The following is an 18,000-nucleotide window of genomic DNA, read 5'->3' as shown; positions in this document are numbered from 1 at the left end:
CCTCAGCAGGCAATTAAAAGATGGAAAGCCAATTGAAACCCAAGTGCATTTTTTTTTTTGCTATTTTGATATTTAGTGACAATGGCTCTTCCTCAGCTGAGTCAGGAAAACCAGTAAGAATGTAGTAGAGCAGAGGCCTGATGTCACTGATTTAAAATAGGCAAGTTGCAAACACTGGATTTCTGGTTCTATATCAAGGAGCCATTTTCAAGCAGGACTTGAGCCAAAATTGTTACCTTTGCTAAAAAAGAAAGGTCGTTTCCTCTTTACTCTTGGTTCCACACTCCTGCTGCCTAACTCAAGCCAGCTTTGGTACTTGGAGCTGTGGTCACACCACACCCACTCCTCTCATGACAGGAAAGGGGCAGGGGGTATCAACAAGAAACAGAAAAAACTCAATCTTTTAGTAGGATAGCGAGCTGAATCTGTTTGTCCTATGAAAACACAGGCTCCAGAACCACTGACAGAGGGAAAGCAACCCAACAGAAGGTAGCAGGCCAACAGAAGGTGGAAGGAACATTTCTACACTTATCAATTGTTTATTTGACTAAGTAATCACAGACAACTCACTTCAACTTTTAAATAACCAAGAAGTTGGGCTAACAGGTTGAAAAAAATTATTCTGCTTAGAAATTGCTAGAGTTGGCTGGTATGGAAGGTTGTAAGAAAGAAATTTTGCTCATCTTTAAGAATAATATTTGGTTCCCCCATTCCTACCAAGGATCACTTCTAGATGAGCTTCCCACTTCAGTGGGATATCCTTTGACAAGGCCCTAATAACTCATGTGCATCTGTTACAATTTTGTCATTATAAATTAGTCACAAAATGTGCAGACTGCTTGCACAGATGCACAAGTAATGCAATATAGAAAAAAACTCAAAAGAGAATAATGTTTTAAAAGCAACAACAAAAAAAGACATGATTTGGTAAAAAAAAACAGAAGCAACACAGAAAAAAGCAAACCTCATCTGGAAACAGGACCAGTTAAGATGGGGAAAGAGAAGATAATGCAATATACAAAATATAACTCCCAAGGAAAAAGTATTAAGTGCAAGGGAGAGGAGGAGTGAAAAGTATTTATTCTTAGAAGCTCTGCTAATATCAGCATTCCCAATCAGTCATCCTCATAACCAAATGCATAAGTAAAGTTATACTCATTTCCCCTCAAAACTCGAAGTTTTTAATTGTTTCCAATAAAAAAGCCTAAATGAAACAAGCTTAAGAAGGATTTTGAGAATAGTATTTACAGAAAAAAAAATAAGAAGTTATGTATGAAGGAATAAGATGACCAAGACTGAACTATTCTGAGACAGCAATTTCATAATTCACAATTATACATAGCAGGAGGATAGGAATAGGTCAATATGCCTGCTTGGACATAAGGAAGGGAGGAAAGAACTGCTGCTTACAGCTGCCACACATGGCTCTGGGAGGCACTAACAGATGGTTAGGACTGCTTTTCCTTTAACATTATGCAATGTTGCTGCAAGGAAGCTATACCATGATCAAAATCAGACACATTCTGAATGGTGACCAAGATCATTGAGACTTAAAATACTAACAGGTTTCAGAATAAAAACTTAGAAAAAATAGTATTACCTTCCATAAAATATTGCATACTATTGCATCTGTTTCTTAATAGAAAAAAAAATTTCTTCTTTACTTGATGACTACACCATTTTCATATCTGGCTGTAGTCAAAGAATCATAATCAAATTGGAAGTGACTGCAACTGTTTCAGGGAAGCTAAATAATAATCCTCATGTATGTGAATACATTTAGAAGGAACTACTGGAGGCTAGTATTAAAGAATTCCTTTCCCCATATTTGTGTGTTCAATTTCTCTGTACTTCATTTACTACAATATAGTGGTTTACAGTTTTCTCTCACAGCTTTCCTCCTACTTTTAAAAAGGTGCAAGAATCTATACTGACAAATTTATATATAGTTATTTGCATATTATAAACACCCACATTCATTTATATACACAAAGACTAGTCACTCATGACCCAATATTAATAGAAAAATGCTCCCAAAATAAACAAGCAAATTGATCAAACACAAACAACAACAAAAAAGAAATACTGCTGGTATTTTAGTATTTTTACTGAAAGATCCTCTTCCTTCCCTTACCCGTACCCCTTGAGCTAACTCTGCAACTCACAGAGTTGCAGAAACAGAGGATAAAATTTGCTAGTATTAGAGAGAATCACAATTAATTCTTTACAGGCCTAAGAGTAGCTTTTTCTTCTGTACTTGGGAGAGAACTTTTCTCCCAACATCCACTGCAACAGCTAATCTAACTGTTGACTGTCATCAAGTGAGAAGAGTCTGATCCTTCTCATATTCACACAAACACCTAGCCCAGAAAGTTAAGAATTCTCTAGGGCTATGTAGGTTCATAACTTTGAGGTGCCAGAGTGTTTAGCTAATCTGTGCTAGAAAATTTCCACCTAAACCAGACTACATTCTCCATGGGGAAAAAGAAAAAAAAAAAAAAACCCTACCATGCAACACCACTTGTTTTATTAACTGATCAAATTATGCATTTAAAAAAAATGTTCAGTGTTTGGCTTGCAAATATATACCATCAGACTTGCCTTATGTTGATCCTTAACCATTAACATCAGGATTCTCCCTGCCCCTATTATAGCACTGAATTACATGAGTATGACATGATAAAATAAGCTTCCATTCAATGATATTTCTGTTACTGTTTTCCATTACTTTTTACATTTTGCTGCATTTTGTGAAGTCTGTTCAGTTTACCTCCTACAATTTTGGTGCAATTGCAGAGTTTTTTCACTAAAAGAAAAGATGCATTTATGAAAATCCCTAGAGAAGCTAATTATAGAATACATAAACAATGGAAAAAAATCTTTGCCTAATACTCCATCTTTTTAAAATCAATATATAGTTTAAATAGACAATGCTTTCTTTAAAAAGTGGTGAAATAGATTGAGAAAAGCCTCACCTCAAACACCATAAAGCAGTCCTTTTGCTGCTACAGATTTCCACCCACATGCAAGTCAGGCATCACACAGAGACCATAATCCTGCACACTCTCCAACACAGATCTAATTTTTTACATAACAAGTTAGAGATGCTCAACTAGAGCCCTTAATCCAACCACTCTATGCAGAGGTCAGAGCTCATGTGATTTGAAGTACAGCTGATAATGATAAGTTTCATTTCTTCAAAACAAACACCCACAACCAGTCAACTGTTTTCTAGTAATTTCCTTGAAGATGCTCCTAAATTGAACTATGGCTTCCTATACTTTACGAACAGAAATAGGCTTTTCAAGAGGCTTTGTATTTGCACACACAGCATCAAAAGCAAGCACTATTTTAAAAAGTTACATCTATTAGCATTTGTAATGGTTAAAAAAAATTTAAAGCTTAAAATGCTATGGTGTAAAGCTCACTATAAAGCATTTGTTTAGTCAGCAACTTACATTGACATGTACATTTATCTTTTTGGCTTTCTTTTCAAGGAGTGTTGAATTATATTCTCAGGACTTTGGCAAAAATGAAACCATTCTTTTCCAAGTGATTTACACAGGTCTAGGTCTCACAATACAGAAGCTTACAGAGGCATTAACCTAAGAAAAACAAAATCTCTGAAAGACCTAGCAATAAGAGTCAGTCATGAGATTAATGCAAAACCATTTATATATTTCACTCTTCTAAAGTGCTAAACTTCAAAAATGCACCCAAGTATGTGTCTAGCCCAACACTGATACTCAGCTACTTGGAGAAAAAAAAAAAAACAAAACATTCCTCTTTTTCCAATTCACCAAAAAGGATATTCTTAAAAGTATTCTTCAAAGGTAAATGTTTTTTCTGATCAAGAATTGTATTACCAGCAAGTACACATGACAGAATGAGCAGTCAGCCTACCTACAGATGCCCTTTTCTCCTTGGCAGATACAGAGAAAAAAGTTAGTACAAGTTGTGCTCAATCCTTACAAAAAATTTCTATTCAACATTCCCATCTAAACTTTTTAGCAGCCAAAGGAGCACACTCCCAATTCCCACTTATAATAAAAACAGGCTGGTTAACCCACCACTACTAGGAAGTGCATGAAAGGTGTTTCTAGTCATGCTAATAGACAATTCTCTACAGCAAATGAGACAGCTCAGTGAATCCATGGTGTAACACTGCAGAAGGGTCCCATTCTCTCCAACTCTCAGTTTTCAAACCAGGACTGTCAGCTCACCATCTACGTTGTGTCAAAGTGATTTACTGCACTTGACCCTTCCATGAGTAGGCTTAGTGAACTGGCAGAATGTCATTCACAGTGGTTTTTTTACTGGATGCATTTTCTACTGATTTACTTCCCTGAACTGGCTCATCCTGGACCAGAGAAGCACCACTGGCATATGAGTGCATCTGGAAGCACCTAAATCACAATCAGCTTAAGACGATCAGGCATTAATCTGCATCATACTCCTGGTCCTGGCTGCACCGTCTCCATTACCTCTTACTCACTCTCACAACGGCACAGCAAAGGTGTCAGATCAGGTCACAGACTCGCCAAGCAAGTACCACCCCAAGTCACCTACTGGCCACACAATTGCAAGAGTTCACCCCCAAGAAGGGAGAGGAGCTGTGTCTGAGTTCCACCATGGCTTGAGACCAGTTTAAATTCAATCATAAAAATCACATCCTTCAGATGCAGCAATGCAAGTGTTCTCAGAGTACACTCTGATGTCCTCCCTCTCTTGCTACTGTGCTCCCTCCTTCTTGAGTTTTCTTCTGCTGATCTTGAGCAGCTTTCCAAGCTCTGACCACTGCACTCCCACTACCCTCCACTTTTGGTACCACCTCCCTTATAGAGAGAATCAAGGAAATACTTCCACATACCTCAGGGCATCCTACAAGTGCAGGAAGAAATTACTAACCTCAAAATTTCACAATTGTAGTCTAATGTAACACCATGTACTGGATGTGGCAGGCCCAAGGCTTCAATTCAGCCCTCTGACTTCAGAAAAAGCTTTCTACTTTGCTCCACAGTCTCATTTGTAATATATCCCAGTATTTATCTCAACTACAAGGATACCATGAAAGTCAAATCTTTATCTCATACTGTCTTTGAAAAGTCACAGAGGACAGTGCACATGCTGAAATATCACTCACTGAGGTAAACATGTCAGTACCAATGGCAATATTTTTCAGATTTCAAGCTAACAGCAAACAAACATTTTCCTTCTCAATTCTGTAAATTTTCTTCCACATTCATTAAGTCTTATTACTTTCCTAAGCAAACAGGCAAACACAGTGAAAGAAGCACTGTTGAAAGACTAATCTTCTGTGAAATCTGAGAGAAATAAGGCCTATGCTTAGTAAGTAAAAGCAAACTGAATCAACAGAAATTTGGATCAAACCAGACATTTATCTGTTATGCATTAAGAGGGCCTGTGTCAAAACAAATTTTTAATTTTAAAATAAACAACTGCCCAAATCAGAAGAAGATAAACTATTTTCAACTATTTAAAATTTTTGCTCTATATAAGTGTTTTACCAGATGCCCAAGAAGCCACAATTTTACCATTGACAAGAAGACCAGAGTGATGAAAAACTGCACCATTTACGAAGTAGCCTTTGCCACTGTAACAAAACAACTGTAAAAAAAATCTTGTAAGAATTGCAAGTGAAGCATTAGCAATGAACATGACAAATTAGAAAAATATGAAAAAACCAAATGCTAGCAAAAGGATACAATACCTTCCTGTCCCCAGAAGGGCAAGCACCACCCTAGCAATAAGTTAACAAAAGTTGTTATGATTACAAAGTAAGAATGATAGAACTGTCAATAAAAACACAAACCTACAAAATTTGAAAATGCTAAGTGCAGAACAAAAAGAAAATTCAAATTGTCCTAATAAAATGCTTTCTATAGAACAACAAGTATTAAGCTTCTGTAAATTACAGGTTGCTTGGGTCAACCATATAGCCCAAAATATATGAATATTGCTATTCATTATGCCAGAAGAAACTCCTGCAGTTTAGATACAAGATTACATGGGTTATAAACAGTTCCCATTTTAAGTTACTGCTGGCTTTTCTAGGTTTTGATATAAAACTGACAAAAAAACCAAATACTAATAATATAGTAGACTACAAAGACTATTACCATGGCTTCACAGGAAATTAAACCTGTCACTTTCTTTTGATAAATTAGTAGCAATGGTCAAATACAGTTAATGTCCAAAGTGTTTTAGTTAGTAGTGTCTGATATTTTAATTAAGAAATTAGAATACTATGAAAGTTAATGTGGTCTATTTTGCATGTATTAAAAACTACAGGTGAGCAAGCATTATTCTTATGATTTGCTTTGTGACTATTATACCTACTCTCCTAGTTAAGGAATATGCTCCAAAAAAAAAATCATTTTGGTTTTTCCAGTAGCTCCCATTTTTAAACACCCAGAAAAGTGTCAATATGAAAACACCAAGCATCCTTCAGAGGCTGCACCTTGACCCACTCTATTTCATCATTGCAACCCAGAAGTAAACAACAGTTAGAGAGCATTCTTACTGGGAGGGGAGGGCGGGGAGTGTGTGGAGAGAGAAAAAGGAGAACAACTAATACTCTCTTTCTGATACAACTTAGGGAACGCTGGGACAGGACAAAATTAGGGTTTTTAAAACACCAACAAAAGCAAAGTCCTATCTAAAATAAAGACCTACACTAGAAACTACCTTGAAGGGATTGTCATTATCTAAGTACAAGTTTCCAGTGTGACACAGTTCCCAACAAGACCAGTGCAAATATAGCTATGGAGAACGATGAGCAGGAATCACAGGATCGCCTTGGTTGGAAGGGATCTTGAAGCCTATCTAGCTCAACCCCTCTGCCATGGGCAAGGACAAGAGCTCAGAGCATCCAGCCTGGCCTTAAAGACTTCCAGGGACAGGGCATCCAGAGGGTGTTTACTGCCACAGTCAGAGTAGAGCACTGCTCCCAAGTTCCTGCAACAGCTACTGCACTGAGACCAAAGCCACCAAAACACTGAAAGAACGAATGAACACGAGAGACTCAAAAGGGTCAGGAGGACCGCAGACCATAAGAGTAGTGTAGGGATCTGAAAATTGTCAGCATATTAAATAGATACAGACAGACCTATATTTGGACAGGTATCTTGCAAGATGTAATGAACAGAAATAAATTAAATTCAGACTAGAAACATGTTTAAGTCTTAAACAGACTAATTAAATTTGAGGGCAACTTTCCCAGTTATGCAATATGATCTATTAACATAGGATTTTGTTTTATTTTTACTTTATAACTAGCACTCTGAAAAGAAAAAGAATTAGTTAAAAAAACTTTAGCCTGTAATATAAAGTTGGAATAGATCTGCAGTCCTCTCCATCTTCAGCCTCTGAAGCTACCCAAGATACACAAAGTAAGGCTCAAGCCTCAATATCAAGTATGCTACTTTGTGTGAGACTTCGCAGTCCTGTTGTCCTTTCTAAGCAGTATAAAAAGTGATACCTGATCTTTGAATGAGCTCACAAATGCAAGACTAGTCTCTGGAGTGATTTTAACTAAGCAACACAGTAAGTTCTGCATCCATACAGGACAATCAACAATAATCTGCAATCCAGTACAACACCAACAATATCTACAGAACTCCACAGAGAATAGAGCTGGATGGTAAAGTCGGGCCTTTCACTGAAATTTCAAACAGAAAAATATTGGAGCAAAGCTATTCACAGTAGGTTTACTTGTTTTCGTCAATTCACCAACAAGGAATACAAGCATACATGCTTCTGACTTCCTTGATAGTTACAAATTGAACCACAAGGAGAGAAACAAAGGTAAGAATGATGGCTTCCATCTGGAAAAATTCCTGCCAAACAGAGCCCATAACTGTTAAAATTGCTTTTCAACTTTGCAGGAAGACTGTTCTTGGGTAAGATTTTTTTTAATGCCAAGAGGTGTCTAAATAAACAGTAACTTCCATCTTTCTCAAATGTATCCCACACTGCCTGGCACTGGTAAATGAACTACACTGAAGTAACGAAACAGATCTTCCTTCCCAGTAATACTTCTTACCATTTAGGAAGTGATGCAACTGTCAACAGCTGCAATACCTTTGACCATTAGGGCCATACTAGGCCCTAGAATATTTTTCAAATACAAGGAAGCATTACAAGCAAAATCCATTTTCTAAGAGTTTTCTGCCTCCCTGCCACTTGAATTTGAGAATAAAGCATCCATACCTATCACCACCCACCACAGAAAAGTCAGGAATTCACTCTTATTTAGAAGATCCAAGGAATTTGAAGTTAGAAGTTCTGTTGGCCTATTAAAATAATCGGAGGATAACAAACACAATCAGCGTGAGCAGCAGTCCCATAGCAGGGCTACACTGTATAAAAGGAAGCAGAGCTTGCTATTTTGTCACCAGAAACCTAAACACTGTGGGAATGAAACAAACCAGCAGGGAGGGACTACTTAGCCCAGTGTTACTCTGCCGTGGCAGGGCGCTCTGCAACCCTCACTATGGAGCCACCATATCACACTGCAGCTCAACCACTACCACGTCCGCTCCGAGAGAAACATGCACTGGGCTACCTTTGGTTGACCATGCACTTCCCAATCATGCTGAGAATTCCTAAAAATTCATGTTTATGAATCAGTCACTCCAACACAGTCTACACTCCTCTATACTCACCTATTTGACACACAGCTCAGTTATCCATTTGTGGAATCTTGCATTGGATCTATAGAAGGATCCTTGAACTCCAGCTGAAAACATTAACAGCTGGATAATCCACTACTGCTTCTTCCTTCACTACAATGATTACTCACCCTCCAAGTTTACCACTTATGCTTTTCAATTTGATGCCATTCAACTTCACTTTCCAGTCACTGGATCTTGTTAAGCATAAACTGAATAAAGCATCGGATTTCAGTAAGAAAATATTCACATGGGGGACAAAAAAGATACCTCTCACTTTTTCAGATAACGTGAACAGGGCTTTTTCAGGCCTTTTACATACTGTAAGGCATTATTAAAATAATTTATAATTCTTTCCCATATTCTTCACTATTTAATATATTTTAAAGAAAAAATTTCATCACGAGCATTACCACATGTTCAGCCAAATATCATCTCCTTATACATTTTTAAACAAAGTACTTCTGCTGAACTGCTTGTTCATATTTGTATCCTATCAGTCAATAACTTTTGGAATACAATCCCATGCATATGCTTCTTACCTTCAGTGCACTACTTTGAATGTTGCTTCTTTAAGGTGTGCCTTGATTTATCAGCATAATTTCATGTGAGTTCTAGATGGTTTTGTACAGTTCCATCATCCCTGCTTAGTACCCATTCATCTTGTTTGTCTGCAAGATTTATTATTGACACTTTTGATATTGTGTCCAAATCACTAAAGAAAATATCTGAGACTAGTAGACCAGCTCCTCCAAGACTTTTAGGAACAATGAAATTCAGGAATAATCCTAACAACTATTTCCAAGATGTATCAGTTAGGCAGCAATTCTCCAAGCATTTATCACATACTATAAGATCCTCCTACAAGTATCACATGTGCAATTAATATTATTTGTTGTATTTCACCACTGAAATTATCTTCAGAAGCTCTGTTGTTCCACTACCAATCTTACAGCTAGAAAAGTAGGATATACATTGTCATACTAAACTGAACTTGTCAAAAGGCAGAATAAATACCCTTGGAAAGAAGAGTCCATTACTCAAGTTCACCTTTCATTCATGAGGGAGGGAGCAAGGAAGGCCCAAGAATTCAGGGCAGTACCACACAAACCCCCTCAAAGCATTCCCACTGTAAGTTTCCTAAAGCATTTGTTTCTACCTCTTCTTACTGAAATTACTGAATCACTTCAAACTGAGTCTTCCACAAATAAATAAATAAACAAATCTCTCAGCATGACAGTATTTAAGTAAATTTCAGTATTCTTTAGAACCTCTTTCCTACAACATGAATATTGTATTCATAGTATTTCATGGCAAAATGAAAAGCTTTAGAGCCCACATAAAACAAACACATCCCTTAAAAAAACCACAAAACTTCAAACAATTTGAAAGTAATCCAAATTAGTCAATACAAAAAGACAGTAAGAAGCAAAAGCCTCATATGCAAGGCATACAAAAATACCTGAGAAAGATACCAAAAATAAACACTAGCACTATGAAGCAAAAAAAAAACAAGTTAAGATTTTGACGGCACTATAAAAAGCATCGGTTTTAAATGTACACAAATGTTGAAACTGATTATATGCTCTAACGTCACTACTTACATAATGACATGGTGCTACTTTCTTAAAAAGTGGAAATCACCATGTATTAGAGTCCCTGACCTTCAAAAACGACTGAACACAGATGCACTGCATTGTCCAGTGGACAGGTCTGTGACAATACAGCTCTGCTATGGCACACAATCCATAAGTTTTTCAAACAGCGTTTCTGGAGCGTCTGTTAACAACTTAGTCTGTCTCACCACCAACATGAAAAACATCCTTCTCGTTCAAAGTTTATCAGTACAAAGACTTTAGGGAATAAGGAAACACTCATTGAAATCCATGCAGACACTATCTTGTAAGTAATAGCTAGTCAGACATTCATCATTTCTGGAAAAATTGAATAAAACTCCCTCTAAACTAGTGATGTTTATTGCATATTAAAATATTCCAGTTGATGTTACAGCACACAATATATATTAACTTCCATTCTCATCTTTTGTGCAGACATTCAACTTTATGCATCAAAGGAACAGTATAAGATTCTACCAGATTAACTAGCTAGACTACAAATTTAAACTGAGATAATTTCATTTCCTATACAGTAAGTATTCAAAGTTAACAAACACTAGTCTTCCATCTTTAAAACACAATACATTTCTGACAAGCTGTAAATGCTTTTTATTCCATTTTCCAGTCTTAGATTGCCTATCAAAAGTTTCCACAACTTAAGAACACTTTCTTTCAAAGAACATCAACATCCTACACTAGATCACTACTGAAAACTTGTGTCAGTTCTGAAAATCATGAGACACTGCTCTGTAGAGGGTACTGCATTTAGTCTGACTCCAGTTAGGCTGAAAAAAGGTCTAGCAACAGTCTACTCATATCCCTTAAAATAAATCCCAAAAAAAACCCAACAACAACAACAAAATCAAACAACAAACAAACACTTACTTGGGGTTTATTGCTAGCTAATTACCTTTCAGAACAGACTGGTCTATTCAAAACTCATGAGCACAGTTTAGAGAGGTAGAGCAGGGTAAGGTACACGACCACATATAGAGGCCTATATAGCCTTTTCAGTAACCAAATACACCACCAGCCTTTTAAGACACTGTTTAAGGAAAAGACACCATCTGTTTAGCAAAAACTGGAGCCTGACATATGCACTGATCAGTTCTGTAGGCTGAAAAAAATCAATTCTTACAGACCTTAACGTATCAGATGACAAGTCCGCATGTAACAGCTTTTCTAAACTGTTTAAAATACCTTACAAAACAATCACACTAGTCCTCAATAATACAGACATGCCGCTGACAAAGGTGGGCGGCACAAAAGGGTAAAAAAAAAAAAAAAAGGCACGAAACGACCTCTAAATGTTACCTGTAAACATTCCTCCCACCGTCAACACACTGGAAAAAAACAGCCCGCTGGCTCTCTAGGTAAGCCCACGCCACACAGGGAGCGCTGGGCTGGATGGGGCCAGCCCCGACCTGCGGGTGAGCTGCAGACCAGTGCCATCTAAACCCAAGGGGAAACACTAATTCCTCCGAGGCGCTTCCCGCCCGGCAGCCGGGCCGGGGCGGGCTGCGAGGCCGGGCGCTGCCGCTCAGGGGCCGGAGCCGCGGCACCGCCCGGGGCGCCTCTGCCCCGGCTTCACGCCCGGCTCGGGGGCGGGCGGCGCTGCCGGCGAGGGCGCACGCAGGGCCGGCGGCGGACCTCGCACGGCTCCCCGCCACTCGCACCCGCCTCCCCGCCCGGCCCGGCCCGGCCCGGCCCGGCCCGGCCCACCGCCGCCGCCGCGCACACCCAGGCCGGCGGCGGGGGGCGGCGGCGCCGCGCCTCCCGCCCTCCGTGCACCCCGCCTGGCCGCCCGCCCGCCGAGCCCGCTCCCCCCCGCCCCGCGGCGGGACGCCGAGCCGGCCGCGCCCCGAGCCCCGCTCCCGCGCCGCGCTCCCTGCGGGCGGGCCGCTCGCACCTCCGGGTGCAGGATGGGCACGCAGCCCGCCTCCTTCTCGTACTCCTCCAGCGGCGCCGCCATCTTCCTGCGAGCCCCGCGCCCGCTGCATGCCGGGTAGCGCGCGTGCCCGCCGCGCCCCCGCGCGCCGCCGCTTCCTGTGGCGGCCCGGGCGGGAGGGACGGAGCGCGGCGGGCGGGTGCGGGTCACTCGTGGTGTGCCCGTGGACACACCGAGCGTGTGTCCTGTGCCTGTGTGCGCCCCGTGCTGCAATCGACAGCCGGCATAGCGCAGCTTTGCGGAGCTACTCCTAGTGAGGAGTAAGGTTCTTCACTAGTTGGAATGCGAGCGAAAAGAGCGCCCTTCACCTTCTGCCTGCAATGGGGATTTGGTTCCATACTAAGCAATCTCTGTCCATCTTTCGTAGGGAGTTACCCTCATGCCTGCTGGAGTAGCAAAGAGAGCATGGGAAGAAAGCAAGAAGGTTTTAATTAGGTTTTTGCTCCCGACTGCAGGAATGTTTGAAGCAGTCCTGAGGACTCCCTGAGGATGCAATTCCTTCCAACCATTTGTGCCCTACTGGGCCGGAGGTTCCTCACAGCCCGGCACACACGCGCTGCCCAGATGCCTGCGGATTTGGGCACAAGTTACTAAATAGCTCTGTTTAGCTGGTCATTTCTATTCTCACAGGCTGAGTAATGTGCATACAGCCAAGATCAGGAATCCTAAAGTGCTTTCTTTATTTTAATAAATTACATTTTTATCAAAAATGGTTTTTCAATTACGGAATGTTATTGCTGCTTTGACTACTGCTCTATTTTGCTATATCTATGGTGCTCTCATTTGCCTTTGTGAGAAAGGGACCTTTGGATAATACATTTTGTTGTATCATAATACATTAAGCTCATAAGCCTAAAACCCTACAATGATATTCTCTTCATTACTCTTTCCTATCTCATGCAAAATGTAACAGAGAAGCACTAATAAAATCTGACTGCAGCATTATTAAAATGTTAAACCATAAATGTCTTTTTTTAATGGATTTAAATTCAAAATTGTGAAGAAGAATGACATAAGATTTAGAAAGCGGGGGTGTGAAACAGGTCTCAAAGCACGTATTTGAAACCATAAGGGCTGAAGTGCTAAAAGAGCAGAACAAGACACTGAGTATACAGGAGAGAATCTTTTTTTAACTGTCTATATTATTAAATGTACTAGGGCTTAGATATAATTTGCAATTTGATTTGCATGAGGAAGAGGGTTTTCAACCCCCTACAACCTCCAGAAATAGAAATCCTATTAATCATGACAGTTCATCATTCCTATTTATAATAAAAGCAAGGGTGATAAAATAACTAAAAATCTTCATAGTATTTGTACTATTCAGATTATTTTTCCTTGGAACTCTGAAGAAGTTATGCTTTGTCCCATAGCTGTGAACCGGATTGTAAACAAATACTCTGACATCTGTCTAGGTATTTATAGCCTGTTCTTCACAGATCTACACATGTGCAAACCAATTCTATTCCCAGATATATCTGTACAGAGAATTTTTGCTGTTTGAACTGGGGCCTCATCTGTAAGTATAGTTCATGTGCAGCCTATTATCTTTCTTCAGAGCAAGTGTCCCTTTTACTGCCAAGTAACAGCAGAACTAGAATATGGGATTGTGCTACTGTGCCTCTGCATTGGAGCTCCTCATTCAAAAGCTAGCAGAAGTTTAAAAAGTTTTCTACACTTCAAGCATTCCCTGTCCTTTCCTACCCTTTATATACAATCTAACATAATTACATGGAAATGTGATTCTTCATTGTTTTGCATTGTCACTACAGAGAGGCTGTGGTCTGTGCAGTGTAAGCAAATGGCAGATACAAACCCAACAATCTGCTACAGCAACAAAGTTTACTCCTATTTCCTACAAATCTAAAAGGCTGTAAGGTTAGATGTGTTTCTGGACTCTGCCAAAAAAATTACTATCTAACCTTAGGCAAGTATTTCACTTCTCTATGATTTACTTAGCTCACTTGTAAATCAAGAACTTCGTCATCTCGTTCAGGGGGATACTCTGGGAATTTACTACCATTGCAGAGCAATTTTATCTCTCTGATTAAAGATGCCTTGTAAATGCCAGGAATTGTTGATCAATGGCAGGAAATGCTCTTCTGTGTGATTGCATTGAATGCTCCATAGCTGATGTGTGAAGTGCTCTCCCTATTGACCCAAGAGGTTTTATCCAGTTCTACTTAACTAGGCATGCAATAGGGACAAGTCTGTAATATTGGTTAAACACCATACACACTAGAAAATTATTTTAGGTCATATACTCACAAAAGGAAAACTGTTCACCAGTACCACAGACACATAGATTTTCTTGCTTTGTTTTGTTTTATGTTAATCACTGTGAAAAGGGGCATAAGATCTGGAGACATTTTAATTTTCAGGTAAGCCAAACAACAGCCAAACTGGGAAGTAAGTAGCACAAAGTCTTATGATTCTCCATTCTGTAACATGGATTTTATCTTTTTAACAAGTTATTAGGAAGAAAACCCTTTGGCAGAGACAGAACATATTTATGGAACACACATCTGTACACATGATTCAGTAATAGGCCTGACTGTGCAGCTTTTTTAGCTTGTCTTCTACTAGACTATGAAATGTGACAGTGAAATAAAAGACTTTTAACACATATTTTGTAGAATTAGCAGCTTTGTATTATGCTATCAACATTTAAAATAACTAAAAGTGTGCATAAACAATGTTTAACTTTGTAATGAAATATTGCAATTAAAGCTAAATGTTTATTCTCGTGGCAGGTCAATACTTAAATTAAAAATATTAGAATGTCTTAGTACAAAAACAGGTAATAAGTCAAAAGTACCTTACCTAAGCCTACAAAAATGTGTATCTTTAGAACAGTTGTGCATATCCTTTACTTTTCATACATCGTTTTGGTTAATATTATTCTAATTCATAAATCATCAGATGGATTTGCCACCATACTGAGGTGCCTCTGAAATTTTCTCTTGCATAATTGTCACTTGCATAGTGACCCAGAAAACTAGCTTCACTATCAAGGGCTGAAATACCTGGAGAAGCCATGTCATGGTCCTGCTCTCTGAGTATATTTGCAGAGGAGCTATGAGTAATTATATTTACTATTCTCTACCTATGCTTCACTTTCTTATCCTATTACTGTTTGAGCCTTGTGCTTTATGTATTGGAAATGACACCCACCTATCTAAATGTGTATACCAAAATGAATGTATAAAACATGTCATTATGCATGGGTTTATCAAAGTCGATGATTTCTCTCTGCATTCACTCTGACATGGAGAACATCCACTTCTCAGCTTGGACCAGTTTGGGTGACTGAAAGCCTGTGAGTTTGCATGACAGCTCCACAGAATCTGTCTTTAAAAATATAATCCAGCTGAAAATGCTCTCTAAGCAAGTACATTAAGAGAATATTAAATATGCATGATTGAAAACAGAAATCAGACAGTGAAATTCTTCAATACAGTGCCTCCTGTAGCTGCAGGCACTGCTTCTGTTAAAGTATCTCAGGGCTCTGACAGCTGTGTGGATATGAATTAAACCTGTGTGACTAAACCTGGTTTTGATCCCAACTGACTGCCTCGCCCTCTTGAGAGAGGCGACTGTCCTAGAAGGCAAATCCATCAGATCTCACTGTTGGTCCAATCCTGAACCACTGCTGTCTTCAGTCCTCTCTTCTAAGGTAATGTGAGATTTCAGCTTTCAGCATCCTGGGCTGAAAGCCATGGCAGTTCAGGAGAGGACTCATGAGAAATCCCAGCTGAACTATAATCCAATGTCTGGGTTCTCCCTGTAACCTGTAGCATAGGGTCCTCCCTGTAGCCTATAGTGTAGCCTGTAGTGTAGTATGGACAGGGGTCCTAAAGAGAAGGTCACCTTCTTCTCTACTCCTCCTGGGTGTATCTGTTGGGGGCAAGCTTCTTTTGATGGCATAGGAAGCCATATTGTCTGCTGGTCTGCAAATGATAGGTGCTTTTATGGAACAGGATGACTCCGCCTAAGGAAGTCTTTGGCTACATAGCCTCTTGCTCCCTTAGAAACAGTCCAGGAGGTTGCTAGTCATAGAAAAGCCTAATGGCAATGTTTGATATAAAACATCAGAAAAATAATATATTTGTATTATTTCCCCCTCGCTTTCCCTAAGAGAACAAACTTTCCATTTGACTTCTGGAAGCTGGAAATGCCCTTCCAGTGGTGAAATTGTCACCCATTTCATTTAAAGGGAGCCTTTTCTACATGTGCTTTCCTACTGTATGATTGGATCCCAAACCCCTGTATTAAATTATATTCAGGGAGATTTCCCCATAGAGTTATTGAAATATAATGCTGATGACATAAGCACATAGAGAAAACAGGGACCATCTGCAAGATGCTAGACATCTATTAAAAAATTGTATTTGTTGAATCCTAAATGTCTAAATAAATATTGTGCTTTCAAAACAGTAAGCACATCAGCCTGTGAATCCAATATTTCTTTCTGGAGAGATTCTTTCTGTCACTTCTGTTGTTTTCAAATGAGTTTTTTGTAGAAACATTACTTAGCATTTGAACATAGAGAGGTAAGCACTAAGCATAAGCTGCTCCTAAGCATAACACCCTTGTTTTTCATTTTTTGTGGTTTTGCATTTTATTGTATATTTCTTTTCTGTCAAAATAATCCCATTAGCATGAAATATGTATAGCCCTTGAGTGACATAAAGCAATCATATTATTTCCCTAGGTGATTATCTTTGCTGATGCAATTCCACTGCTGACAAATTCTGCATTGATTTAAAAGTGCAGAAAATGAGTGGGGTTATCTAACTTGCCCTTTTTATTCCCATTTTTCTCCCTTTAAGATGATGTACTTCTGTTTCCCACTCACTGTGTTTTAAATATCTGATCTTGATAGCATATCGTACTCATAGATGACTTTGCTGCTCTCTTTGTGTCAAAGGACCATCTCTCCTTTCTTTGTTCGTTACAGTCCAAGTGGCTATTACCTAGTGTTCTCATTACTTACACTAGGTAGATCTAATAAGTGTACTAAAATAATTTTTAACTTACCTAAGTCTGTTAGTCTCCTGTGAGTCTTCCCCCAGAGCTTGTTCTTGGCACATTCAGTAACATACCACGTGTACTAGGTTGTTCTGCTAACACATCTGCCTGAACTCAATTTTTGGGGAAACCCAGGGCTACCGTGATGCAACCCTGTACAACAGCTGACAGCTCCATATTTGTAAAGGATAATGAATAGACTTGAAACTGAAGACTGGATTACACTTTATGAACTTCTTTCCTTTTCTATTTTCATCTTCATTATCCTTTGTCCTCTCCCAGACCTCCTTTACATCTTGTGCGTTGGGCTGATTATTCTAGCTGTCTTTGGAGAAAGTTCAGAATATATCCAAAGAATAAAATTTTGAAACACAGTAGTTGCTGAGGCAGAAACTCACTGCCAAAATGAAAACAAGTGACAAACCAATAAAATAAAATTAATAGTAATTCCACTATTTTGAAGAGATGTCATTGAGAATGAAGCAATAAATATTCAACAATGGTTTTATGGAAGTACTGCATCCTCAGGAATTTAACTTGAAGGGGGCTGAATGATAAAATAAGACAAAAATAACATTTAAGAGTTTCATTTACAATCTTTGGTTGAAAGCCAATAGATGAAATCTTTTTGGCACTTTATATCAAATGAAGTAAATATTTTCCCTGCTCAGATATAAAGCAAGCTCTGATAAACATGGTAGGCTAACACCCT

At 39.1% G+C, this 18,000-nt stretch overlaps 1 protein-coding gene across 2 annotated transcripts in view; it reads right to left on the bottom strand.

Moving 5' to 3' along the window:
* The window catches only part of ZDHHC17 (zDHHC palmitoyltransferase 17), an 88,203-nt gene that overhangs the window by 53,167 nt on the left and 17,036 nt on the right, over positions 1–18,000 (bottom strand). Inside the window, exon 1 of one of the 2 annotated variants that reach the window (XM_021528137.3) lies at positions 12,219–12,373. The exons of the other annotated variant lie outside the window; for it this stretch is intronic. Coding sequence (XP_021383812.1) covers positions 12,219–12,281 — 63 coding nt within the window. The 5' untranslated portion in view covers positions 12,282–12,373. Of the gene's footprint in view, positions 1–12,218; positions 12,374–18,000 lie in introns of those variants that run through there. 2 annotated transcript variants of the gene reach the window in all.

This window comes from Lonchura striata, chromosome 1A (genome assembly GCF_050655825.1).
Source record: "Lonchura striata isolate lonStrDom1 chromosome 1A, ASM5065582v1, whole genome shotgun sequence".
NCBI lineage: Eukaryota > Metazoa > Chordata > Aves > Passeriformes > Estrildidae > Lonchura > Lonchura striata.
This window is presented reverse-complemented; position numbering and strand designations above follow the sequence as displayed.